Source organism: Patiria miniata, unplaced genomic scaffold, assembly GCF_015706575.1.
Source record: "Patiria miniata isolate m_02_andy unplaced genomic scaffold, ASM1570657v1 HiC_scaffold_21, whole genome shotgun sequence".
Taxonomy (NCBI): Eukaryota; Metazoa; Echinodermata; class Asteroidea; order Valvatida; family Asterinidae; genus Patiria; species Patiria miniata.
In genome coordinates, this window is record NW_024037060.1 from 2,250,882 (window position 1) to 2,278,342 (window position 27,461).

The following is a 27,461-nucleotide window of genomic DNA, read 5'->3' on the forward strand; positions in this document are numbered from 1 at the left end:
TTGGTTTGGCAAAGCCTTTATTATCAAAATAGTTCATGAGAAAGCAAATATATACACATATCACCTTGTATTATAATGCCTACAAGAAGTAAAAATGAAGTAGAACAGCAAGCATTAAACTAAAAATAAAAGGCTTAATATACTCCTGACAAATGTTGGAAAGTTTCCGGTAGTTTTTGTAAACAGAAACTAAGTCAATGGCTTGTAAAAGACTTCTGCAATGTGAAATTTGAATAATTCAAATCCTGAGAAATTTAAATGTTAGAGTTCTGAATAATTTTATAGCCCATAGCCCCTGTACTACACTCTATTACATTGTGTTCATTCACTGATGTATTAAAAAAAAACATACATTGTTCAGGTGGCCAATGGAACACACATTAGTGGATTATATCAGAAATGGCACAAAGTGCCCTCCTTTAAAAACACCTAGGAACATGTTCATTATCCAGAAACAAACCTATAAGAAGAAAGCTTGCTAGAAGTGACGATAGGGATCTCCCAAATACCCTGTGAAATTATTCCGTCTGAAATGGTTATCTCTCGAAAGTAAAAATTCATAGAAAGCGACGAAACCCAAATCACAAATCCAAAAACAAAATTGCGAAAAAGTTTCTGTATTTTCTCAAAAAGTAAAACAGCCCCTGAGCTAAAACTAGGTTACTTTTTATGCACCCTACTAGAGATTTTCAGCAATTTTGGTCACTTAAAACAAAAACAACACACCACAAAGAGCAAATGTACTCAGTACTTTTAACAGAAATATTTACAAATTCCACCGGAGTGCAAACTTACCAAGCAGATTAACATCACTGCCAGCAACTTACAAGAGACAAACAACATAATTTTAGACTTAAAGAACTTGTCAATCAAAATAGATGAATACAACCATGAAAGTGTTTCATATGCTACTAGGATATAAAAAAGTGAAAGCACAGTTGGTCGATAAAATCGTAAGTAGCTCAATATTTATAAAAGCCTCAATATATATATTTTTTTAAATGAACATATCCAAGTATAATAACTATATAGCTTTAAGTACCTTCTGAAAAAGCATGTTTACAATACATCAGATCATCAGATTCTTCATATTAACTAGTACTTCGTTTTTATCTTACCCTGTTGCATTTTTTTCAAAATTAAAATTCCATTCAAAACATATTTGTGACCCTCCAGCAGACAACCAGTCGGAAGAATTTTGAGATACAGCCTGCAATACATTGAACACGCAAAAATTATCAAAATCAGATTTCGGCATTACAAGCTAGAAAACTTATTCATGTTCCACTTTCAACAAAGTTAATTTTTTAATTTAGTTCAATGGGGAAACTTTGACAAACAATGTATATTTTTTTTTATTTAGAAAAAAATACTTTTAAAATTGTCAGGGTTGAAGTATGTAAGCAAAATGCACCGCTAGTCTAAGGACGCTTTTCATAACTTATTTCACATTTCACAGACCACATGTAAATCTACGTTTCGATTTATTAGGTGCATTTTTTTTTAATAAACAAAAGGAAACAATAGCATTTCGATGGTTCCAAAATGTTCAATTAATAGTCATAATCAAACCCATTTTTGAAATTGGAGTATATAAAAATATTACATATTCTGTTGATGGCATGTGACTCTTTTTGAATTATACAGCCACACGTTACTGTATAACTACATTGACAAAACCTGTGAACACCGTACATACACACATTTTAAAATAAACAAATTCTACGTAAGTGTTCTTAAAATTGCTTTCAACTTCAGCTCTAGCCCAAAAACCTCGAAAATTCTTACAAATGAATACACAATTATTTCTTTAAAAAAGCCTTAAAATCCCATATTTACCAAGTAAAAAATCTGTATATATGAACTAGATGTTTACAAGAAGAAAGAACCCTGAAGTAACATATTGCATATTCTTAAAGAAAAATTTCAATAATATTAATTGCTTCGTATACACCTTCTAAAAAATCCAATATAGAAAAACTTCAATAGGCACTACGCATGTGAAAGACTGAAGGGTACATGTACATGTACATTCTGAAGGCATTTCAGTTAAACTAGTTGTATCAAATGATTACAGCAGCTAGAAGAATACAAAAAAAGGGAATCCAACTCCTCACCCGATCATAACATTTGAATTTAAAGATAACAAAACTTGGAATAATACATGTACATGACTGGTACTGTTCATTTCATGAGTCATATATATTTTTACCACTATGTACTGTTCATTTAAAGGCTGGTTCAAACTTCAGACAAATGGGAAGGAAATTTGGCATCAAGAAATGTTTGCAGGCAATTTTTTCCGAGTTGAATGTTACAACTTTTACTAATTTGCAGCACGAGTGTCTGCTCACTCTGCTGTGATGTCACACTTTCATGTTCACTCAAGTATGAGCTGACGGAACACTGTCTTCGCCTCTTTCCTAACTTAACGGAAACAATAGATGAATGTCAAGTTAGCATCCAAAACGAGGCCCTTGCATTGTCCAACATTGGATAATTGCTTCTTTTTAATTCATTACATGAAAAGGGCGTCGATGAAAATTTGTCCAAATCGTCTATGTGTATTAAGATGATCCAGAACTGAACCTATTAAAAAATTCAATACATCTGAAAGCCCTCTGATGTCAGAGCGGTGAGCAATAAGTTATGCACATGTGCGCAGTAGGCGGGGCCAAATGGATCAGTCTATTGTTACATCAAAGGGAGTGTCAGCACAGTGAGCAATAAGTAATGTGCATGCGCGCAATGGGCGGGGCCAAATGGATCAGTCTATTGTTACATCAAAGGGAGTGTCAGCTCAGTGACCAATAAGTAATGTACATGTGCGCAGTGGGCGGGGCCAAATGGATCAGTCTATTGTTACATCAAAGGGAGTGTCAGCACAGTGAGCAATAGGTAATGTACATGTGCGCAATGGGCGGGGCCAAATGGATCAGTCTATTGTTACATCAAAGGGAGTGTCAGCACAGTGAGCAATAGGTAATGTACATGTGCGCAGTGGGCGGGGCCAAATGGATCAGTCTATTGTTACATCAAAGGGAGTGTCAGCACAGTGAGCAATAAGTAATGTACATGTGCGCAGTGGGCGGGGCCAAATGGATCAGTCTATTGTTACATCAAAGGGAGTGTCAGCACAGTGAGCAATAGGTAATGTGCAAGCGCGCAGTGGGCGGGGCCAAATGGATCAGTCTATTCTTACATCAAATGGAGTGTCAGCACAGTGAGCAATAGGTAATGTACATGTGCGCAGTGGGCGGGGCCAAATGGATCAGTCTATTGTTACATCAAAGGGAGTGTCAGCACAGTGAGCAATAAGTAATGTACATGTGCGCAGTGGGCGGGGCCAAATGGATCAGTCTATTGTTACATCAAAGGGAGTGTCAGCACAGTGAGCAATAGGTAATGTGCAAGCGCGCAGTGGGCGGGGCCAAATGGATCAGTCTATTCTTACATCAAAGGGAGTGTCAGCACAGTGAGCAATAGGTAATGTGCAAGCGCGCAGTGGGCGGGGCCAAATGGATCAGTCTATTCTTACATCAAATGGAGTGTCAGCACAGTGAGCAATAGGTAATGTACATGTGCGCAGTGGGCGGGGCCAAATGGATCAGTCTATTGTTACATCAAAGGGAGTGTCAGCACAGTGAGCAATAAGTAATGTACATGTGCGCAGTGGGCGGGGCCAAATGGATCAGTCTATTGTTACATCAAAGGGAGTGTCAGCACAGTGAGCAATAGGTAATGTGCAAGCGCGCAGTGGGCGGGGCCAAATGGATCAGTCTATTCTTACATCAAATGGAGTGTCAGCACAGTGAGCAATAAGTAATGTGCAAGCGCGCAGTGGGCGGGGCCAAATGGATCAGTCTATTCTTACATCAAATGGAGTGTCAGCACAGTGAGCAATAAGTAATGTACATGTGCGCAGTGGGCGGGGCCAAATGGATCAGTCTATTCTTACATCAAATGGAGTGTCAGCACAGTGAGCAATAAGTAATGTACATGTGCGCAGTGGGCGGGGCCAAATGGATCAGTCTATTGTTACATCAAAGGGAGTGTCAGCACAGTGAGCAATAGGTAATGTACATGTGCGCAGTGGGCGGGGCCAAATGGATCAGTCTATTGTTACAGCGAATGGAGTGTCAGCACAGTGAGCAATAAGTAATGTACATGTGCGCAGTGGGCGGGGCCAAATGGATCAGTCTATTGTTGCATCAAATGGAGTGTCAGCACAGTGAGCAATAGGTAATGTGCATGTGCGCAGTGGGCGGGGCCTAATGGATCATCTTAGAACCTTGTAGCCCTGCTCTCGGCGTTATCAGGATGCTGGTCAAAGGAGGGTTGGTTGGGCTGGTCGCCGTAGTAACGGCTGCCGCGGTTACGCTTCTTCTGGAGTCTGACGTTGACACTGGACCGGCGGCTCATCTCCTCCCTCTCCTTGTGCCAGGGGTTGGTGGTCGGGATGAGGCGCTCGCAGATGAAAACCACAAGGAACATGACGATGATCATGATGACAATGACGATGACAATCACCCACCAGTTAGTCTGTATGTGGGGGGGGGAGGATAAACGCAGAAAATTCAGAGTAATTTTTTGGAAGGCATTTTAATTAATTTGTGACTTTGATTCATAAATCAACAAGAAAAGACGTTGAGAAAACCTGGAGCACTTTCAACAAACCGACTGACTGATTCAGTGAATGACTGTCACTGGTCACTAAGCCTGGTTGTTGACTGGTGAAATGAATTACCCCGTAATGGGCTAAATCTGTCCCATTCACATGAAGTCCCTCTGCGAGAGACGATTATTGTCTGGCAGCTAATAAGGAGTAAAATATGTGCTTGGCCGGTTTTCAACAAGTACATTTAACTGCCTCAGGGGGCTGGACACAACTAATGGCCTAAGCCGGAGGTTGAGGGATGTTATCGGCATCCAAGCCCCAAATTGTTTTCTCCCAAACGACATCCACATATGGGTTTACGCTATGGCGTTTTGGACAAAATGTGGGGAAAATAATAATACTATATCTGCGTACGTATCACAAAAGTATCGTAGAGGGCGCCAGACAACCATGTATGTGGATGTCGTTTGGGAAAAGAAAATTCACGTCCAGGCCCCCTGAGCCGGTCTTTAACGTACTTGTTTAATACCATCCAAGCACATATTTATTCCCATTCACAAATACCTTTGAGTCAAAAAGTCAAAACAAGTCAAAAATGATAAATTTCAAACGATTTTGTTCAACAAGTTTACTTCACGTTTTGTAAATACCCCTCTAGGTATGTTATGGAATGTGCCTCTCGCCAGTAGTCGTAAACATTTCCTTATATAGGAGATTGGCGCGAGCGTGGCAAGTACTGCACGATGTGGCACAGTACGCGGTGATGACGGTGTAGTGTGAATTTAGGACTCTCGAAATACGGACTCATTGATAGTACTGGGCATGCCTAAAAAGTGAAGATCATAAACGTTTAAACAATAAAAGGTTGAATTGGGACCAGATTTCATAGCAGTCCAAATTTCATGTCACACCAGAAAAGGGTTTAAAACCAGGCAGTTGGTGTTTTATCAACTGTTTAAGACCGGCCACGTGACGGGCTCTCCACCAGTAGGAATGGGTAAACTGTCTTAGGTATTCACGAATACAAACTAAATGTCAGTGGATTTTTTTCATTCGATACCTCATATCTCAAGGGAATTGTTTTTATATTTCCAGGAAAAAAAAGCAACTGAAAAAAACAAAACAATCCATTTTTCAATGTAAAACTAAAAAAATAACACAGGGAACACATCTTTAAATAAACTTGCAAAGGAAGAAGAGGCATTGGCTCCTTACCTTGATCCACGTCCAAATGACATCAGTCAGTTGGTCCTCCTCATTGTAGAAGATCTTACGTATGATGCCCGCCAGCGGCCCGTCCTCATTGGCTAAACGACAGATGTCAAAGACGTCACAGTAACCCATGTAGTCGTCACACGGGGATCCATGGACCTTGTTCAAGACCGTATTGCCTGGACCAACGATGTTGATACGTGAGGCCGCAACGCAGGACTGAGGCTGACCTGGATGGTGGGGTCAAAGGTCAAGGTTGTCACAACTGAAGGTAATTTGTAATTAAAAAAGTCGTATCCTCTGAGTGATCCCCGTTTACTATTTCCAAGCTTTGCTAAAGTGGACCGATAAATCAAAATTAAGATCTTGTGCTGTAGGAATAGGTAACTGTTGCAAAACTCTTTCTTTGTTGGATGTTAAGGAACTGATTGTCAGTCATACCAGTCTGTTCCACCTGTTCTTAAATCATATCATATCTGTAATTAATGAACTAAATTGGCAATAAAAAACAGTATCCTCTCTAGAATGATCCAAGTTTGCTATTTTCCAGGTTTGCAGCATTGCTAATGTTGCTAGCATCGTGATTTTGGGCGTGATCCCTGGCTACATGACACATACAGGATGAGTAAAAAAAAGCGGAACCCAAACCCCAAAAGTTATATTTCATATTTTAAAAAATATGTTGCACCAAACATAATAATGACTGGAAAGCCAATTTCACAAGCTACTTTTAGATGAAACAAATACTGAAATTGGTCAATCGGTTCACACAATATCATTATTTAAACACAAGGACGCTAAAAATTCTTTCATTTAAAAATGCGATTTCAAGAATTGTCTTCAAACATCACCAGCGATAAAACCTCAGTTTAAAAGTTAAGAATATTCAACAAAGTCCTTTGGAAGGCCCGTCTTTAAAAAAAAAAATGGATTTCATAAATCATATTGTTTGCCTTACCAGGGTCGTTAATAAAGCTATTGTGTACTACCGGTACAGTTGTTGACAGTTTTGGAACAAGTATTCTGTGTCATTTTCTTTGTTGTTCCAAACAGTCAGAATACACAATAAACTGCGTTTTTTGGACGAAACAGGTTTGGGGTCATTGCGTTTAAAAGGTGATTTTCTTTGAATGGATTTAGCAATTTCAGTAATTTTTTTCATCTAAAGGTAGCTTATGAAATTGGCTTTCCAATCATTATTATGTTTGGTGCTACAAATTTTATTAAATATGAAATATATTTTTGGGGGTTTGGGTTCCGCTTTATTTGACTCACTCTGTACATACAGGTTTATGGCTTCTGACTAGCACCCCTTGAACAAAGATATTGACAAACTGGGGAACCGCCAGCATAGGGCTGGATAGCTCAGATGAGTAGAGCACCGGAACGGCAATCCGGAGGTCACAGGTTCAAACCCCGCTCCAGTCAATTTCTCAGTTCAACTGTATAATCATTCTATATGCTATTAAATTTCACTGGCCGCTGAACTTATTACAGGAAGTAACTCAAGACTGCCCAAACAATGCGATTTCTTTACCTATATTTTGGCAGCACACTTGGCACTTCTCATTGTCTGACTTGCACTGACACTCCTCCAGATTGCTAATAATGCAGACAGACTCAGAACAACCCTGCAAATCAAATATCGGAATTGAACATGATGAGATATTTCAAAAAAGGAATCTGCAAACAAGAATCTTCTTAGGATGCACAAAATGTTACAAATTCAAATTTGTTTTACTCATCCCACTGTAACACAATGCCCAACAGACAACCAATCAGAATCCACCAATACAAGCACTCCCAATCCTAACACAGCCTACTTAAGGAGCAGCATCTTCAACTCTCCTCAGTCTCCTGACGATGACTAGAGCAGCTAGTTGAAACGTTGACACCAAAGACAAGTTCTTTTAGAACTTAAAAGCAGGACTGTTCTTATCAGAACAAAAACTACTTAGCGAAAGTTGATTATAAGCAGGACAAGTTCTTTTCAGAACTAAATATCTTCTAAGCAGTAGTTATTACCACATGGTGTTAAAGCAAACCGAAACAATACCAATACTCCATCATGCAAAGCCTAAAATCTTATAACATCACATTTATTTGTGATTTTTGCAACATATTACATGAAGGGAAGAAACTGGCGCACACTTCTCCCAACAACTAAAGAGCAAATACAACACACACATAGACCAAGGGAATAACTAATAATAATAACAACTCACCCCGCTTCTGCAAAACTTCCTGCCCCCGTCACATGTGGTGCGATCCGGCTTTGCCGCTCCGGTGCCACAAATATAACTGCTGCCAGTAGGATGTGGTTAAGGACAATTTTAACATGAAAAAAAAACCCAGCAAATACTTGTCTCAAAACAAAATCTCCTGAAAATGTAGCAGCTAAAACCATTATAAGAAAAATGATTGAGATAAAAGTGTTATCTGCTATTTGTGAAATGACTTGCTTGGAAAAGATTTGGTTTCCATTCTGCAATAACTTGTTCGTATTCTCCTTGTGTGTTTATCCCAAGTCTAAATCAGAAAAGTCTTCCGAGTCCTCACAAGTCCACTGAGTCCTCATTAGTACCCTCAAGTCCCCCGAAGACTCCCAATCCCTCACAAGTCATTACAAGTCATCACAAGTCCTCACAAGTCCTCACAAGTCCCCACAAGTCCTCACAAGTCTCCTAAGCCTCCCAAGTCCAGGGGTGTGATTGGACAAAAATGAAAAATCCACGAACTTTGGTTGACATGTAATATACATGTACATGTACATGTACATGTATTATTGTACATGTACTTGTATAGATGTACATGTATACATATGCATGCACGTATGTCCATATATAGGCCTAGGGCATGTACATTTTATGTACTGTAATTTCTGTAATGTTAGCAAATTTTGTCGCTTCAGTAAAGAAAACAAATGGGGGAAAAATTAAGAAAAAACGTCTGGTCATTAAATAATATAATCCATATGTGATTGATTCATAAAGGCTTTTTCTGTGTGTGATGTTATTACTTTTGCATGTTGCAGAGAGAAACGATTCACACAAAACAATATGAACGGTGCTGAAAAAGTTTAATCTTACTTTAAACTCCAGTCTGTATCTGTAGCGTACTGCAAGCAAACTCCACTATGGGATATACGGTTGCAGGCGCGTGGTGGCTAGCAGCATCCCTAAACAATTTTGTTAAAAAGCTCATCGAGAGAAGAGCAAAAATGAGTGCGTCTGCTAGCCACGCATGCGCAAAATTTACACATTGGGATTTTTGAAATTTTGTGTTGGTGGTGGCTATTTTTCAAAGCACTACTGCAGCTCAAACTGATTTCCATCCACAGTGACACTTTATTACCAGTTCTTCCAGCCATACTCTTAAATTCCTTGACAAAATCGCTGCAATATTGACACCAATGTGTTTGCGAATTGCTAGCACACGATCGTCACTTCACAATACGTATACATGCACAATACACACACACATCCACACGCGATATACAAACACGAGGTGCTGCAAACCCATTGAAAATTATTTTTAGTCTGGTCCTCAAGTACTCCACTGCGCATACTGCATTAATGTCTACTAGGTTCTTGACCGCACTGCATTAGACTTGTCACCAGTCCATCCATTATCGTAAATTAGAGCCTATATTTCGCCAGAAGTTTTTGGGCGATATTATTACGGAAACAGAAAACGTTAAAAATCCGGAATCCGCAAAAAAATTCCGCAGACGTTAGATTAAAAATCCGGAAAAATCACACCCCTGCAAGTCATCACAAGTCATTACAAGTCCCCACAAGTCCTCACAAGTCTCCCAAGACTCCCGATCCCTCACAAGTCACCACATGTCACCACAAGTCCCCACACATCATCACAAGTCCTACACGCCCTACAAGTCTCCCAAGTTCTCAAAAGTCTCACAAGTCCTCCAAAGTCCTCACAAGTCTTCACAAGACTCCACAAGTCCCGACAGTCCTCACAAGACCTCACAAGTCCCCCGAGTCCTCACAAGTCCCCAAAGTCCTCAGAAGTCACCACAAGCCAGTTACAAGCCACTCCATTGGACTATGACAAAGGCATTGTTCACCCACTGACACTTGTAACTGGCCTTGTGGATGGGCTTGCGATGTACTTGTGACCAGACTTGTGATGGATTTGTGACAGACTCGACTACAAAATTAATAAATGTTACAATAAACCCCTTACTGTGGACATGTCTTGATTCATCTGTGATACGCTCGGGGATACACTTTGTACTTTTCATTATTACTTAATTTCCATAACAAAACCCGTCCACAGTGCAATATGTCTAAGAGTATGCTTTGCCAAAGGATATGAGCAGTTTGCACTGAGGCTGCACTCGTCTTCCATCTGACAGACAACGTTGGTGGATAGGAAGGTACATGTTTCACGGTCACAGCAATTGCCTTGCTGAGAACTAAAGAGGGGAAAAAAAGAAGGGAAAAAGAAATGACACACACTTGTTTAAATGTACGGTTATAAAAAATACAATTTATCTAGGGAAAATACACCGAATTTATGTAACAGCCGTCCAAACTGTGAACCCAACCCAACAAAAGGAGTCGCAAGTTGCCAGAGCTACTTTTGAGTAATAAACAAATTTAGCACAATGGAAAGCAAAAGAGTGTATCAACATTCCCCCCCCAAAAAAAAAATACCCTATTCATTAGGATGTCAAACTAGTGATACTATACAATAGTCTGAAGTTGGATAGTCGATCTCAGCTCCCCGAGGTATTGGAAGTGAAAAACTCTGAGGGAACTAGTTTGCCAACTTCCAATACCGAAGGGAGCTAATAACATCGACTATCTTCCCGAAATAAACCATGTTCCGTTTGTTCTACTCTACCTTCTACATATTCACCAACATTTCATCAAGTTTGCATTAGTACTAACTCGGCAAAACATTGCTGTTCGCGTGCCCCCACCTTTTCATGTAGCGGCTAGGGCGATGTAACCGCATGCGCACTACCCCACTGCCCTAGTTTCACAATTACTTTGAAAGCTCCGTGTGCGGTACACACTACGTGCGTGTACTGGTTCTCTTGATGTATCGTCTTCAATTGAGCGCCAAGACATTTGGCAAAAATGCGTTTGAGAGTCTGCCTAACACTCTCTCCGTAGTCGTTTGAGGGGTTACTTATGCCCGTAGGCTTTTTTGCAAAATGTCACAGAGTGGAAGTTAACAGGAACCTACCTGCACTCGGCTGTGACCTTCAGCTGACACGCATTGGTCCTGGTATTGTCAGCATTCTGAGCGATGCAACATGGATCATCACACGTCTCCTCAAAACCACAATCGCACATCTCACCATCTTCAACAACTTCATTCCCGCACAGTGTCACGGATGACATAGCTACAAATGCATTTGAAAAGGGAAGAGAAATAGAACAGAAGCTTGAAATGGAGGTATGACCAAAAATTGGTGAGGTTGGTTTCCATTTTTTTTCCTACAAAATTGTGATCCTAAAGATGCCCAATATGTAGTGTAAAATTTTGCCATTTCGCCACTAAATGTGTTTTTTAATGATTTTCTGTTCAAGAAATGCATAACCCAAAGTTGAAGAATCGGTATCTCTGCTTTCACCTTTGTGACTTGAGAGATTTCAAAATAGACATAATTTTGCTCAGAAAAGTCCATTTTCAAAAACTGAAACCATCAAAGTACAGGGAAAGATCTATACACTGACAATCTTAGAAACCTTAAATTCAAACAACTACAAAAAAAAAGAGTCCTTTCTTTGACATAACACACAGGGCTGAACCAATATATTCAACTTTAGAATATTCAATCCACCGAAAAGCCAAATTGCATTTTTCCGATTCAAATATTTGAAAAAAAGATCGACAATCAGCTACATGAAAAAATTAATCGATACATACACAGTGTTCTTTTAATATTAATTGTAATTTCCGACTGGTGCAGGCCTGTGCATGAGAACACATGACAAACGGAAACAGATCCCCGGTGAAACGGTGGGGTATGCAGCGCATAGGCCAACTTCGTCCGAGTTCAAGTACAGATAATTCTGAAATTTGCCTTTTTCCCAAGTCAAAGCGAGCTGATTCCCTACTCACACACGAAGCAGTTCCTCTTGCTCGTTCCTGTGAAGACAGAGCCTAAGACATTGGTGATCTCGCGGATGCTGCACGTGGAGAAATCGTCATTGTTGGCCAGAGTGCCAGACGTGGCGTAGGCAAACATCAGGTAGTTACCCCTGGTGCCCCCCGGGGAACAAACCTGGTCAGTCGCGGGGTCATGCTGCCAAATAAAATGTTGGAACAAAATCTTATCAAAATCGTATTAAAACTTGTGTATTGTGTCACAGTTTGGCGACAACAAGAGAAATGGGACCAATTTCTGAATTGCCGAAGAGTGAAGTTTTGGGCTTGGAAAAAAAAAAGTTTCCCAACTAAAATGACATGTGATGGCATAGTTTCCACTTTCCAGCTTGCTTTTGTTGAAAATCTCAATTTATATCTCCTAACTCAAAATTCTATCCAGGATAACATTAATTTGCTAGATGTTAATTTCTGCTCATGAAAACAAAGTTCCCTGACTTTTCCCTGATACTTTCCCTGGGAAGTTTCCAAAAATTCCACGAGAAATATTTTCACTTTGACAAGGTTACTAGGAAGTCAAGAGGTGGTGTAGCACAGCCAATTGTCTGGAGAGGTGTGTAATATTCACCCTGCATTTATAAACACTAAAAAGCCACCATAGCCAGTCAGTCAATGGACACAACACGGACACGTGGCACAAGACGCCAAATTGGCAGAAACCTTTCTCTTCTGTTATCTCTGATATTTGGTGGACTTTTTTTTTTACCCAAATACCCCGAGTTTTCCCTGACTGGAAAAATGAAAACTCGTTTTTAAGGTTTGCCCTGAATTCCAGAGTGGTTGGGAACTCTGAAAGAACACCCCCCCCCCCCAAAAAAAAACATAAATAAGGAAATAAAAACCTTCAGCTCAAATCAAATTTCATGCAATACTAAAGTGTTTTATCAACAGTATTATGAATTTGCAAATCAGAATATCAACATTTGTCTCATGTTCAAACAAACACCCAAAAAGGATTCAGACGCACTCTCAAAGTAGCACCATGAAGAGTATTTACAGCTACACACCACCCAATGACTGTACTTTCAAACTGGACTTTATCCCGGTAAACTGTGGCAAATTTGTGAATTATGATTTTGTTTTATCGTCTTTTCAAGTGTCTTACATTGGATCCAAAGCTGTGCCCTATCTCATGAGCGAAGGTGTTGTGTGACATCAGGGGCGGTACAGGCATTCCGTAGTTGTTGGTGGTGACAATGCCGGTGTTGAGGGTCGTGCCTCCCCTGCTGAGTTCGGGAGCGCAGAGACCACCGGTGCTTCCAGCTGAAGACGACAAAAGAACAAACATGATGTAAAAGGGAGTAATAGGCAGGGACGCTTGGGGAAGTACAGGGAATAATACGTTCAACACAACTCAACTCACCTACGGTAGTAGCAATCCATGCCAGGCCAAGAATACCGTTGGCAAAATCCCTGTTGGTGAATGTGTAGGCCAGGCAGTAGGCACTAAAGTCACCTTTGGAAGCAAGGTCAAGGTACTTCTCCACCCCAAGATTTGGGTTGCTGAACGGATAGTCATCAGATAGTCCGGTGAAGATCTGAAGAATCGGGAAAGCAAATGTTCAACTACTTTAACCCTTTGGTAATTCGGACAAATTATAATGACATTTCTTGGGCAGTTACTAACAATCACCCTGTATACAAAAGGGTGCATTCTTTTGTACAGTTAGCCAAAAAAAATTGCTTGAAAATGGCATCCACTTGAAGTAAAAACCAGAAAGCCTTTATATCGACTTTGTGTATTATGCCTTGATATAATTTCATATTTCTTCCCTTTTCGTTTTGCGAGGAGCTATCTTTATAAAACTCTGAATGCTTGTTCCATAATAAATCCAGTCTCATACATGTACCTCTCTACTGAACTGAAGATAGGATTTGTTTATTACCGACAGAGAAGTTACTCCAGCAGATATATACAAAGCAAAGTACCACAATATGGGGACATTACCCTGATTTTGGCAACCGCAAAGTTAATATCCTTGTACTCTCCAAAGTCGGTTCTGGAGTAGATGGCACTGGCAGCCTGTACGTGCTCCCCGATCTGCTGTACCACAGCTTGTTTACTCTCGCCAAACCTGTTCAGTTAAATTTTGAGCACAAAAAAAGAAGTGTATTTAGAATCGGACTACAACGGATAGACTGCCAATTAATGGGGCAGATAGGGGAAATAGTTGGGGGAATTGTACCTTTGATGATACAAGCATGGCATTTGGCACACAATCAGGGTATGTCATGACAAAGATATTTGACTACAGATTTGTCCTTTAAAAAGTATGGGTAGAAATAAAAGCAATTTCAAAATGTCCTAAATGGCGGCCATTGCTTGTTATTCTACCTGTCTTTTTTGCAAAGGACAAATCTGCGATGGCCCTATAGCCCATTATATTTCTCATGATATACTCTGTGTGCCAAATGCCATGTTTGTATTTTCAAAGGCGCAATCCCATCGCCTATCTTCCGTACTAAATGAAAAAGAAACGCCAAAAAACTAAAATGAAACATTATGGCAATCTTCTGTAATCACACCGATAGACAATTCAGGGTTTGTCTATGCTGACGTCACTTCTTTGAAATGAACATGGAAATTTGAATTTGCATAAAAATTTTACTGGTTTACAGTTGCAATTGTACTGGTCATGTTGAAGGCCTTGAAAATGGCAGACCATTTTGAAATCTGAAATGGTGAATCACAAACAGATGAGCATTGCATGGATTCAGGTACCAAAAAAATGCAGTGTGTGGAAGTGTCGCAGTTAAATCTGTTCTCAAGTAAATCACAAGTCACTCAACAAGTCCAGTCACAGGGGATGAACACTAACAAAGGAAATGCCTTTTACACAGATCAGGAACCCCAACCTTCCCAAATCCTCCAAAATCCTCTTTACGAAATGGAGGATTATGCAGGATTGAGGCTATATGGCAAAAAGGTGTGGCTGATTTTGGAAGATGTACTGTGTCAAGGTCTTGGGCCGGATCTTGTATTGTGTACGATCAGCCAAGCAGTATCCTCATCACTGCTCCAGGATGTCACTGGCGCTGCCTCATGATGTTGACAGTGGTTGCCAGAGGATTTGGCAGGACTGAGGCAGTGGTCACCCCTCCAAGGACCACATTCAAGAAAAAGGGAAGGATTTTGCAGGATTGAGGCTGAATGCAATTTTTACATGCAGGCAGTTGGAGGATTTTGCAGGATTGAGGTTGCATCCTAGCAAAATTGCCTAGAGCTTGCATACCTTTTATAAAATTCAATGTCGGTTTGGATGTACAGCGTACAGGTCTGAGCAAGAGGAGCCTGGCGTTTATGACGGGAAAAGTACGATGACCCATCGTCCTAGGAGAAACAACACGGAAACAAAGTAACTTATTAATAATATCTGACTTCCTTACAAACTGACAACTTACTCTTGTGTAGACAAGGTCAAAGTATATAAAAAGGCCAAAAAAAAGAACCCCAAAATACCACACTTAGGCAGGAAATTCTCTTTCCATCTACTGCTTTTTCCTTCTTCCTGATTCCAAATGTTCAAGCCAAAAATAGCCCAAGGTAGCAGACAGTTAACCTCGGGCATATAAACCTGATGTCACCAATATGTGTGTCTATGTGCTAAGCAACAACATGTACTTATGGTAAACAGCTCTTTTAAAACTGGCAGTTTCTGTTCCACCCTTTCCCATCGAAATCCTTGCAGATTTTGTGGTAATTTAATGGATTTGGGATCGCAAAGCCCAGCCACTAATAATTACCAAAGGGGTTTGGTGTCCCATTCCATACAAAGAAAGGGCCAACAGTTTACAGCACAGTGTTGCTTTCAAGCATGTCAAGAATTTTCTTGAATCTTCCTAATTCCATCAATGATATAAAGGGTACCCCCCACACATAATATTTTCTTTCGCTGACCACTCCCCTCCCCCCGGGACCTAAAAAATCTGTTATCCAATTAATACATTTTCAAAAATAAATTTCTAAAAGTTCCTTAAGGATTTCGAAGCATCTTGGAGATGTTTATAAATATACTTACATGTACTTCCTCCTGTTTTTGCTCCTCCTTCTGCATTTCTTTCATTTTCTCCTCCATGCGTTTCTGCATTTCGCTGACCATCCCGCAGCCGCTGGACCCTAAGGAGGAGTAGTCCAGATCCTTGGCCTCGTAGATGACGGAGTGGGACTCAGGATCCTTCAAGTAGTTGGCGGCAGGCTCAATGGCGTAAGTCTCCTCCCCGACATGAATCTTTCCTTGGAAGAGGCCGTCTGTAATGGAGCCATGGCAGTAACTTCCTTCCTCCCCTACAGAAAAATGAATGAGTTTTGACTTGGTCATGCCATGTGAGGGAATCTCTAAAAAAAAAAAAAAAAAAAAATATTTGGGTAAATTTCAATGGGTCTCTGAACAAACTGATAAAATAGCTTGGCAATTTGTTTGTGTTTTTAGTACACGTGTATGTACAATGTAAACTCATGCTGAGAACTAGTTATGAGTAGGGGTGTGCATTTACAGGTAGTATGGGAACCTGGTAACCGACTGAAAAAACTAGGTACCCGTTAAAGAAACCCCACCCCAAAATTCAAATCTCGAGAGTTGCTGTTTAGACTGTTCATTACTATAAGGTACGCACAATAATTCTACCACATCTGTGCATCGTAACAGCAAGATACAAGTGTGTACAGTGAGCTAATAGCTTTAAGATGTAAACTTTTGCGAGCGTCCTAAACATGAAATATGTTATTTTTTCCCATAGCCTGGTTTGCATTTTTAAAATCCCCAACATATGACATTCAAAACCTTTCATTTTCATTGTCTGAGAAGTTACTACATTATTTATTAAGTTGGTTATGGGTATCCGATTCCATGATCTGTAAGCGGTTCGTGACATCAACTTGGGTACCTGGTTCTGATGCACTGCACAGCCCTACATGTAGTTATGAGTGATTAAATTTACAAGTGCATAGTATTATGATTAGCTACCGTACATGTACCATAGGTGTTTATACTGAAAAAAAGGCTTTCATGTTGTGTACAAATGAACACGCCATGTGAGAGCCCAATTATGTTCTGGCAGCTAATTCAAATTTTGTGAAAAAAATAATTAAAACTAAACATCAGTAAATTTTTCCATTCAATCTCATTAAAATGTGAATAACGTTTATATTGCTAAAAAAAAAAAAGATGAAACTAAAAAATATAACAGGGAACACTTCTTTAAATCAGTAAAGGGCAAACTCTGTTTACTAAATATGGACACATTCCATGGGCAATGAAACTTGGGCAGTTATGAAAAGACTGATTGTTGACACTCAATCCCCACCCCCAATAACTGATCAACATGCAAGCCAAGTAAAGCCCTTCACGCCTGACTGACTCTGCCCACTGGTATTTCACTTTTATTCCCTGAACAAATATGCCATTATAGGTTTACATTTCACGGCCGCTGGAACTTGTAAAGGTATGCGATAGACAGGTATGGGACTACGTTTGCGTGGGCATTCATGTTGAATTTCACGCAGCTGTTGATTTTGTTCATGTGTACATAAGCCTGGAAAGTTGTTTAAGGAAGGGTGTCGGCTAAAATTAAGAAGTGGTAGAAAATTAATACAGAGCGTGAAAAGTAACGGTCGGCAAAATGCAGTGTGACGACAATTTGGACGTGTTTATGCAACACTTTTTCGTGCAATCCGAAATGTCAAGCCTCACGAGTAAATTACTCATGTGTAAAATTTAATCAATTTTCATTGAACTGATTTTTTTTTAACAATTACCCATGAGTAAATAAAGATTGCTGTTGCATGTGAAAACAAGAATTTGCTCATGAACAGAAAAAGAATGGGAATTGTGAACATGATTATAAAATGCATGTATTTATATCAAATGCTGGGGGAAAAAGAAGTACTATACAGGTATATGTATACAGGGCATATATTTTCTTTCAAAACCATATATTTTCCTGAGGAAGTTCTCGTTGTACAGATCATATTACATTTGTTTACAAATTGGATGTTGTGTTCATATGATGCCAACTTTCAGCAAGCAGTTCTCTTCTGCACTGCATGCATTTCTCTTGAAATACGATTTGTTTAAAAATGGTGACATAAAACTATTTAATGTGTGTGTGCAAATAACATGCAAAAAGATGATCTGGTACACGGTACCCTGTGGAGACATGTGCATAATAGGGAACAAAAGATTGTATACCTCTCTATAGATGAATACATCTCCACAAGGTTATCATGAAATATGGATTTTACTCAAACACTAGGAATTCCCAAGGTGTGTTGAGTTGACCTGTCGCAAATTGAAGTATTTTATGATTAAAGGGATATTAAGTCCGAATTTCAGCCCAGGAAATTAATTCTGGTTAAAAAGGGAGCATTTTGAAACTACGATTTCCACCTCTAAAATGTTAGTACACGAGAACAAAGAAGTGACTCCACAAGGATACAAATTCCAGTATGTGTGGTTTAATGTTTGGGCAGCCTGTTGGTTGGGCGTTAGTATGATGTCATACATGTAGGTAACATGGTCTCTTCGCTAAGAATACATGCCATGTTGACCTGCTTTTGGCAGGACACAGTTTCCACACAGAGTACCGGTACAAGCATGTTAAAATAATAAATGAAATGATTGTCATCATCTGTCTCTGATTAGAAATCTAAGATGCCCGCAGGGTTGGGTTCGTTCCAAACTCAAAACCACACATCAACCTCACCCTTCCTCACAGAAGATGGAAATCATTTTCTATTTTGAGAAAATCTTTCCCAATTTCCCTTGGGATTAGGAAAACCAAGCAAGATTTGGAATTCCTCCGGTCCCCCACTAAAAAAAAGCAAAATTGGCCTGAAGACAATGTACAGGTGGTCGTAACCATTTAGTCGAAGAAAAAAAATCCCCATGTAGGATTAAGATGCCCTCTTGAAATCATTGTAAAAAATATCACTGCCAATAAAATACAAGAATAGGTCTTAGTCCTGCTTTTCAATTAGCAAATAAGAGACCAAGCAAATTTTTTTTTAGAGGTAGGATAGTTCATGAGTTTCAGATACATGTAAATAAGTTTAGTTCCTTTTCTAAATTGATATTTATTTTAGCAATACAGAAGTTACATTTGAGACATCAACCAAAAAAATAAAAATCAGCTGACATTTAGTTATCGAATTGTTACTTTACAAGTTTTTTTATTGTTGCAGCCCGACAATAATTCAGGCATGCGACAGGGAAGTAACCAAAAAAAAGAGGAAATTTCCAGCTTTACAGACTTTTTTAAATTTAAATGTAAAGTACAACAACAAGGAAATCAGCTGATCCAAGAAAAATATTCCATGTCTGATAATTCTGTTAATGCAGGGTAAGCCGGTTCCTGCCCCACGATCAGTATCGATAATGTAAGGACCGGAACCAGTCTGTTCGTATCTGTTTATGCCCACTTTAAAGGGAATATACATCATTTGCTTTTGCTGTAATTTTCAGAAATGGATGGAATTGGGGGATTGGAAATATAAAGCAAATATAGTTACACTGACTTTTTGGAGGTTTTGGGTTCGAAAATGCTATAAAAACCAAGAAAAACGATCATTTACCTGTAGTCTGGTTCCCTGACTCCATATAAGAAGAAACAGAGCAGTTTACATACATTGGGGAATTGTAAGGTCAGGGAACCAGTCTAGCTGGCTCGTACCCGTTCATAGGTTTGTAATCGATTGCAAACAAGTGCAATAGTCAATTGGGGCCAGTATTTGAAAAAAAAGCCAGTTGTTTCCAACGCTGATCGGCCGATCAGCGTTGGAAATTGATACAAAAATACCACTTTTCTTGAAAATGACAGTATACCAGGTGCCATAATTTTACAGGATGCTTTAGACTGTCATTTACCAACGTCCTATTAAGGTATTTCGCAAAAACTTGGTAGTTTTATTTTTCGATGTTTGCAAATGTTGTATATTCCCTTTAACCTGGCTTTTTCACCCAAAAAAAAGACAGGAGTTTTTTTGGGATTGGAATAAAACATACACGTGTTAAAAATGTATTAAGAGAAAGAAAATTGACTTTGTTGAAGTTCAAAGGTTAAATGCAACTATTTGTATCGGATATTGAGGCTTATAGCAAAGTTCCTTAACTGAATCGCAGAATTAAGAAGGAATTTCTTACCTGCAAGTTCCCCGTTATAAAAATAACTGACATCTGGAACTTCCTTCCCACTTGATGTTTCCAACGTAACACTCGGCAAAAAGACACTCGTGTCTCGCCTTAACCTCAGGTGGAAATCTCTGCAATAAAACAGGAAGAAGAACCGAAAAAAGTCATCAAAATAAAGTTGGCTAAGTGTCTTGGCTGTGTTCAAGACATTTTCGGGAAGACTATGGCTTAATGGTGATGTTTTGGAAGTGGACCAACAAAATCAACATTGTATTGTAGGATTAGGCCTACGTAAACGTTGCAAAATACCTTCATTGTTGAATTTTGGGGGCGAATGGTCAGTTATGCTTGTTTACACCATGAGAAAAATAAACAGACTGTGCGAGTTTGAACATTCATGCACAAAACTGCAAAAATGTCCCGAGAGAAGTTTAATACTCACATAAATTATTTGTGGTTTTTGTTTGTATAGGCTAGGCTTATATAAAAACAAGTCAGGTGTGTTTACAAACACAAATGCCCCGCAACCGTGACTGTTTCCATGACATAACACCACTCTAACATCAACTTACATGTACCTTGGTCAAATGGAACGTTCATTGACAGCATTAGTGTCTTCTGTAGGTTTTATATGAATTAATCCCTAATCCCTATGATCTCAGAATAAATACAAGATTTCTATTGTTTTAGCCAATGTGACCTTGACCCTTGACCTTTCGACCCCCAATGCGATAGGCTTCTTAGGATTGCCAAGGACAATCCACAAACCAAATTTGAAATTCATATGTAAAGTATATCTCAAGTTATCACGCTGACAAAATTTCTTTTGTTTTTGCCACTGTGACCTTGAACCTTGACCTTTTGGCCCCAAATGCAAAAGGCTTCTTAGGATTGCCAAGGACAATCCACAAACCAAATTTAAAGTTCATATGTAAAGTATTTCTCAAGTTATCGCGCTGACAAAATTTCTATTGTTTCAGCCACTGTGACCTTGACCCTTGACCTTTCGGCCCCAAATGCAATAGGCTTCTTAGGATTACCAAGAACAATATACAAACCAAATTTGAAGTTCATATGTAAAGTATTTCTCAAGTTATCGCGCTGACAAAATTTCTTTTGTTTTAGTCACTGTGACCTTGACCCTTGACCCTTGACCTTTTGGCCCCAAATGCAAAAAGCTTCTTAGAATTGCCAAGGACAATCCACAAACCAAATTTGAAGTTCATATGTAAAGTATTTCTCAAGTTATCGCGCTGACAAAATTTCTATTGTTTCAGCCACTGTGACCTTGACCCTTGACTTTTTGGCCCCAAATGCAAAAGGCTTCTTAGAATTGCCAAGGACAATCCACAAACCAAATTTGAAGTTGATATGTAAAGTATTTCTCAAGTTATCGCGCTGACAAAATTTCTATTGTTTCAGCCACTGTGACCTTGATCCTTGACCTTTCGGCCCCAAATGCAAAAGGCTTCTTAGGATTACCAAGGACAATCCACAAACCAAATTTGAAGTTCATATGTAAAGTATTTCTCAAGTTATCGCGCTGACAAGATTTGTCCGGACACACACACCCACACACACACACACACACCCACCCACCCACCCACCCACCCACGGAAGGACAAGGCGGAAACAGTATGCCCCTTCGGCTTCGCCGCGGGGCATAATAATCCTTTTTTTTCAGACACCGTTCAGGTTCGAAAAGTTGTTGAAATTAAAGAAGAAATGGGAGCTTTGTTTTTCTCAGAAATCTGTACTATAATCTCAACTTACAAGCTCAGAATATATTATCAAATGTATTTCAATTTACTTTTGCCTTGCAGTAATGTTACTATGAATGAAAGCAAGAAATCAAAAAATTTATTGTGCAAATTTTTAACTTTACATTCAGTTCAAAATTTCTTATACATCAGCTGAATTCAAGCCTCATCTGTTGTTGAACCATTAAATGTACGATAATTATTTCTAGACAAAGAAAAACAATCAAAGGACTGGAAAAAAAATTGCCTTCTTCCATGCAAGCCAACCCGTCCATCATCAAGAAAGAGCTTCATTATTATACAACTTGACGTGAATTTTCAATCCCATTAAGAACCCGATCCACAGCAGTTCCTTTTTGGCTAATCCGGGGACTGTCACCGGCAGCTTGGGTCGTTTCATGATCGGATAGTCCAAGGGGAAATACCCTGTTATCCCGGTGGGCGTGGGCTCCCACGGAATCAATGGTCCGTGCTTCTGGGTATAGGACAGCCCTGGGCGGTGTACTCTACAAGTCAAGTTGGGGTGCGGCGAGGAAAATTGATACTCCAAAATGAGATTATCGGTTATTTTCACCGGAACACAAAGTCAGTGTTGAACCGGTACTTGTTGTCAAGTCCACCACAAGTCTTCCCAAGTTCATCACAAACTCTCAATTCAAGTCCTAAGCTATTCAAACAAACTGAGTCAAAAGAAATCCTTTGTTCAACTCTTGCTGCTTGAGAACAGACTTTTGCAAGACTTGTGATTTACTTCCGACTGGACTTGTGGCGAACTAAGATTTGGGAGCACAATATCTGAATTCTGAGGGGAGGCTGATGTACAAAAGTAAAAATATTTCTATTCTCCAAGCTGCAATGCCGGTACCCATTTATTCTTGTGGGTGGGGAGAGAGGCTAGTGGGGATAAAGTGGCTTGCCTACAGACACAACATATGACCAGCAACTGGATTTGAAACCCCTGACACTCTGATTACGAGTCACAAATCATATATTTTTTTTAATGCCGCTAAAGCTACAAGAGGAAATACTTGTGGGTGCAGTTTATGCAACATGTGAGTAATGCAAACCAAGTCAGCAAATTTTGAGCAAAATGTTAACGTTGGGTCAAACGCTGTGATTCATTTGAGCAAAGGGAATTTACTTGTTAGAGAAAATCAGTTAGAGGTTTCAGATCCCCACCCCTATAGACTTACCCCCTGAGCCCTGCCTACACAAAGGTCAACAGTTAAAGGAATCAAGGGACACTATTGGGTTAAAGTCCCCTGGGGAAGACAAGCTGTATTACGAGATTAATTCATATAGTGACATGCATTGGCAGACAACATGGGGTCATGAGAACTTTTTGAAGATTCCTTGTCTCTAAAACGTTTTCCATAGATTCAGCTACTTCAGCAGATTAACGTTCTTTGCAATTTTTTTTTTAACTGAGCAAAAGCAGCTGAGAGCTACTCACAAGCAAGAAGGATCAAAAGAAAAAAGTTATTTCTGTTTTAAGGTGTACCATGAGATTCTGAGTGTTCCATTGGGGACTTCATGACATGGCCTTCTTTTGAACAACATTTTTACTCTAAATGTCTTGAAATGTCCAGTGTGAAACTATGAGATCAGACAAATATCAAGTTTAATGAAAAGCAAACTACTAAGAATATGTAGAGCAAAGTCTTCGGGCATTTTTTTTTCATATTTGTAAAAGAAAAAAATGACTAGATGGTATTATGGAATGATTTATAACAAGTATGAGAGTGCTATAATGAATCAGCAACATGTACGGTTTGGAAAACCCCCAGGAAATCAGGGTTTGGTGTTGAGAGCTTCTAGGGTCCCGGTCCCCAGGAGTTCTAGAGCAAAAGGCAAGGTGGGGGAGGGGGAGTTCCTGCCTCCTTCTGGTCCCCTAGGCAATCAATCTCTCTCACCCCCCCCCCCACCTCCCCATATACACTATCCCCTCCCCGACCCGGTTTTAACCAAAACCCAACGTGGTAATCTTTCAAGGAAATGCCCGCATACATGAAACGGAAGTGGTGAGGGCTAACATTCCACATTCGCAAACTGCAGTGCAGATCCAATCAAAATCTACCCCGGGATCAGAAAGTTGTGGCTACTCCCTGAGTTAAGGAATCTTTCAAAGTTTGCTTCTTACAAGTTGCACAAGTAGCATGCAAACATGAATTCTTAAAATAAAAAAAAATATTTGAAATCGATTTTATTTGTGACTGGGCAACAAATGTCAGTCTGACTCTGTTAGTTTTTTGCTTTTTCGCATATATTTGCAAAAAAAATATCTTTTTCTTACCTTTTGTGAGCTGTAAATGTCAATTCTACGTTTTGTTGCCCTAGCGATCTTACTGCTCTTCTATGCTGTTGATGTACTGCATCTAAGTTGTAATTTAACATCTCATAGTGCCGGATGAAGGGACTCAACGTTGGAGCTAGAGACAAAAAAAATAACATCAATAATAGAAGGCAAAAACATAAAATGTTGTTTGATTTTTCATCTACAGGTATTTTTAAGTGCAAGCTCTCATGCCCAAAGAAGTTTCAAATTCAGTTTAAAAAAAAAAAACTTTCAGTTTCAGAGAAAATAAAGTGTGGTGGAAAGAATGTCGCATCCTGATGCCACTTTCTTCATGAATTCGCTTGGCCATTCCATTGCAAAAATGTTGAAAAGACTTGAAAGTTGAATCTGCGTTAGAAAATACTTTCGACTCTCCAAAGACATTGTAGTTTGTACACAACCAAAGTCGGCGTCTGATTATTTCCATTGTGGCTTCATTGAGACTCGGCTTCTTTTTAAAAAAAAAATGTGATGTTGTTGATGTGACAGTGTCCGGAAATTGGGCTAGGCCACACGGCAACACAAATGAAAACAATCGTGAACATTGTTATTTTAAACAAACTTTAAATCTAACACTGACGCTGACTTTATTGTTACCTTTTGAAGCACCCGATTTCCATGATGTGACAAGAATTATTGCTAAAATGATCTTCGCTGAAGACATGATTCTTAGATTTTGCAGATAAATGCGTCCACTGTGTAAATATGTAAAAGCACCGACTCGCGGATTTCATGGATTTTCACGTACCAGTGGTCGCCAGATAGATAGTATCGATACCTTATTACAATCGTGCTGTATTCTAGTGTCGATTTTACACAGTGCATACTGCAGATGTAAAATAAAATCAGTACCACATTTTAATAGAGTCGACACAATTTGGCCACCCACCGGTATCGATACTATAGAAAGTGACACATCTAATAATTTAAATAACAAAGGTAAAGGAAAACGCCCCGCGACCTTTTGGGAGGTAGTCAGACTACTTTGTATTGTTTGCATTTTTGCGTGGGTGTGTTTGAAATGAAGTGCAGGAGCCAGACTCACAAACAAAAAAACTTTTCCGATATCGATCTGGACTTTACGATTTTCTCCTGAGTTTTTAGAAGCTTCTAATAAAATTATGAGTTTCTGTTTTTAGGGTTTTAGAGGATGTAGGCCTATATTTTGACAGGTTCTAAATTGTATACTCATTGTTTATTGTTTTTTTTTTGGGGGGGGGGTTGGGGGGGGGGGTATTTATTTTTAAATTTTTTGATGAGTTACTCGTTTTATTTGATTAACAATTCATTACTTTTTGTTGCATAGGCCTGAGGTTGGGGTAATATTTTTGACTTGAGATTTTTTTTAGTAGATTCAAAAGATAAGTGAATTTAATTCTGTTTGTGATGCGTACTATACAGGCCTATGCCATGATTATGACGGAGCTCTAATCTACTCATAGAGCAAGGATCTGTTCCTTGGTCTATGGTCCAATTCATCATGAATTGTGTACATTGTTTTACTGCTTCCGAAATTCCGACCATTGGAAAGATTTACAAAAGCTCTTCAAGTGTAGGCTTACAGAGGGTTGGGTGTGTGTTTTTTTGTAATGGATACCTCCATGATACGATCATAGCTGCCTATACGAGGTCGGGTTCAACGTTGATCGTCATTCCTTATGTAGAATCTTCGATCAGCCATTGTAGGCGCCCGTTTCATCAGGGGGCTGGAACTATTCCAGAACCCGGCCGGGCGCCAAGTAGCGCGACTTGCCGGGGTCGACCCCGTTCCTGGACTTCAGTGCACATCTCAGTACCGTTCCATGATGATAGCAGAGCCAACATTAGTTGGAACGGTTCAAAGTAAGTGTTCCCACCGGAACAATTATATAAAGTTGAGCTAAGCTCATCATTTGGGAGTTGGGACTATGGTCAATAGTTGGGGCATACTAACATGGTGGAGCTAGTCGTTCCGAACGACGTGGCAACAACCATAATGTGTGCCCGGCAGAAGGCATTATGCGTAATCAACTTGGTTATATGCAGAACACTGCCTCTATTTTAATGAAATCTAAACGTTCAATCCGTCGGAAATTAGCACAAGTTGTTCCAAAAATTATGATTCATAAGTGTGACAAATTTCAAATTCGTACGATTTTTGATACGTGTGGGAGAACATTGGATTCATAATACGCGTGGGAAGCATTGGAGCCTTCCAATCCAATTTTCTTGAAAGCGATTTTCGCGTCAGAACGCTCCGGGCACCCGACCTGTTGATCTTTGTAGCAGACATACGTTTTGGCTTCTATTTACCCTCTGTTTTTTTCTCTGGATATTTATTGGAATATTAAGCATCAAGATGGTAAGACTATACGGTATATTAAAAAAAAAATCTTCTTCATACATCAATTTAAATACTCTGTGGTTTGTTTGAAAAATGTATATATAAGTCGTGTGTAAAATGCAAAAACTTGTTTTGATGTGTTGAATCACATTTCTCCAGGATGATCTGACCGATGACTTTCTTCTTATACTTAATGCAATGGGTTCCGATCCGTTTTAGTAATGTTCTTGTTATGAACACATACGGGACTTTAAGGTTGTAGAAGGTAGTGGGTCCCAGGATACAAGAAATGTGGGAGGCCAGCCTCAAATTCATGCAATTGAACAAGAACTATAACTGTTACTTCAATAACATTTAGTATGGAAACATTGTGAACAATTTCAGAGCCATGACATTTAGCCTGTGGTCCGATTTTTTTTTTTACAGATGTTCTCCGATTTTATTCTTTTAATTTTATGTATATATGTTTTACAACCTCTACCATATGGTAACACCTTCCCCGCTGAAAAGAAAACTGGGCCACATTTTTAGAAGAATCAAAAACCTTTCCATTTTGCTTCCTTTGGACAAAGATCTGGATAACTACCAGTGGATTACCGGACTTCACATTTTGGCCCTGCAGCTTATAGTGCGTTCTCAAATTGTAGAAACTTTATCCCGTGATACCATAAAGGAAAAAATAGGCGAGCGTTTTGTGGGAAGCCCTCAAAATGTGGGAGGCCCTGGGCCCGGGCCCAGTCTGCCCCAGCGTTCAAGTTAGTCCACTACTGTCAGACCTGCCCAAACATGTTGAACATAACAATCACTTTAAAAACCTCAGAAATCGATTCAATACCCCAGAAAACCATCATTTTGACACCTACCGGTATATGATCAAAATCAGTTCATAAGTTACTTTAATTATGGCATGGCAGCCATCTTGGAAATATGCAAATTAGGACAT

At 39.4% G+C, this 27,461-nt stretch overlaps 1 protein-coding gene across 1 annotated transcript; it reads right to left on the minus strand.

The window, feature by feature from the left end:
* Positions 1 to 24,969, minus strand: LOC119729650 (disintegrin and metalloproteinase domain-containing protein 10-like). Its single transcript, XM_038202313.1, has 15 exons — positions 24,793 to 24,969; positions 24,154 to 24,289; positions 20,113 to 20,231; positions 15,994 to 16,259; positions 15,208 to 15,305; positions 13,923 to 14,049; positions 13,338 to 13,512; positions 13,080 to 13,237; positions 11,930 to 12,113; positions 11,048 to 11,207; positions 10,167 to 10,268; positions 8,056 to 8,140; positions 7,368 to 7,461; positions 5,834 to 6,060; positions 1 to 4,542 (listed from the first exon to the last, which is right to left on the minus strand). Exons 1-15 carry the CDS (start codon positions 24,857 to 24,859, stop codon positions 4,285 to 4,287), a joined length of 2,256 nt encoding a protein of 751 aa, XP_038058241.1. The 5' UTR covers positions 24,860 to 24,969; the 3' UTR covers positions 1 to 4,284.
* Between the last annotated feature and the right edge of the window lie 2,492 nt (positions 24,970 to 27,461).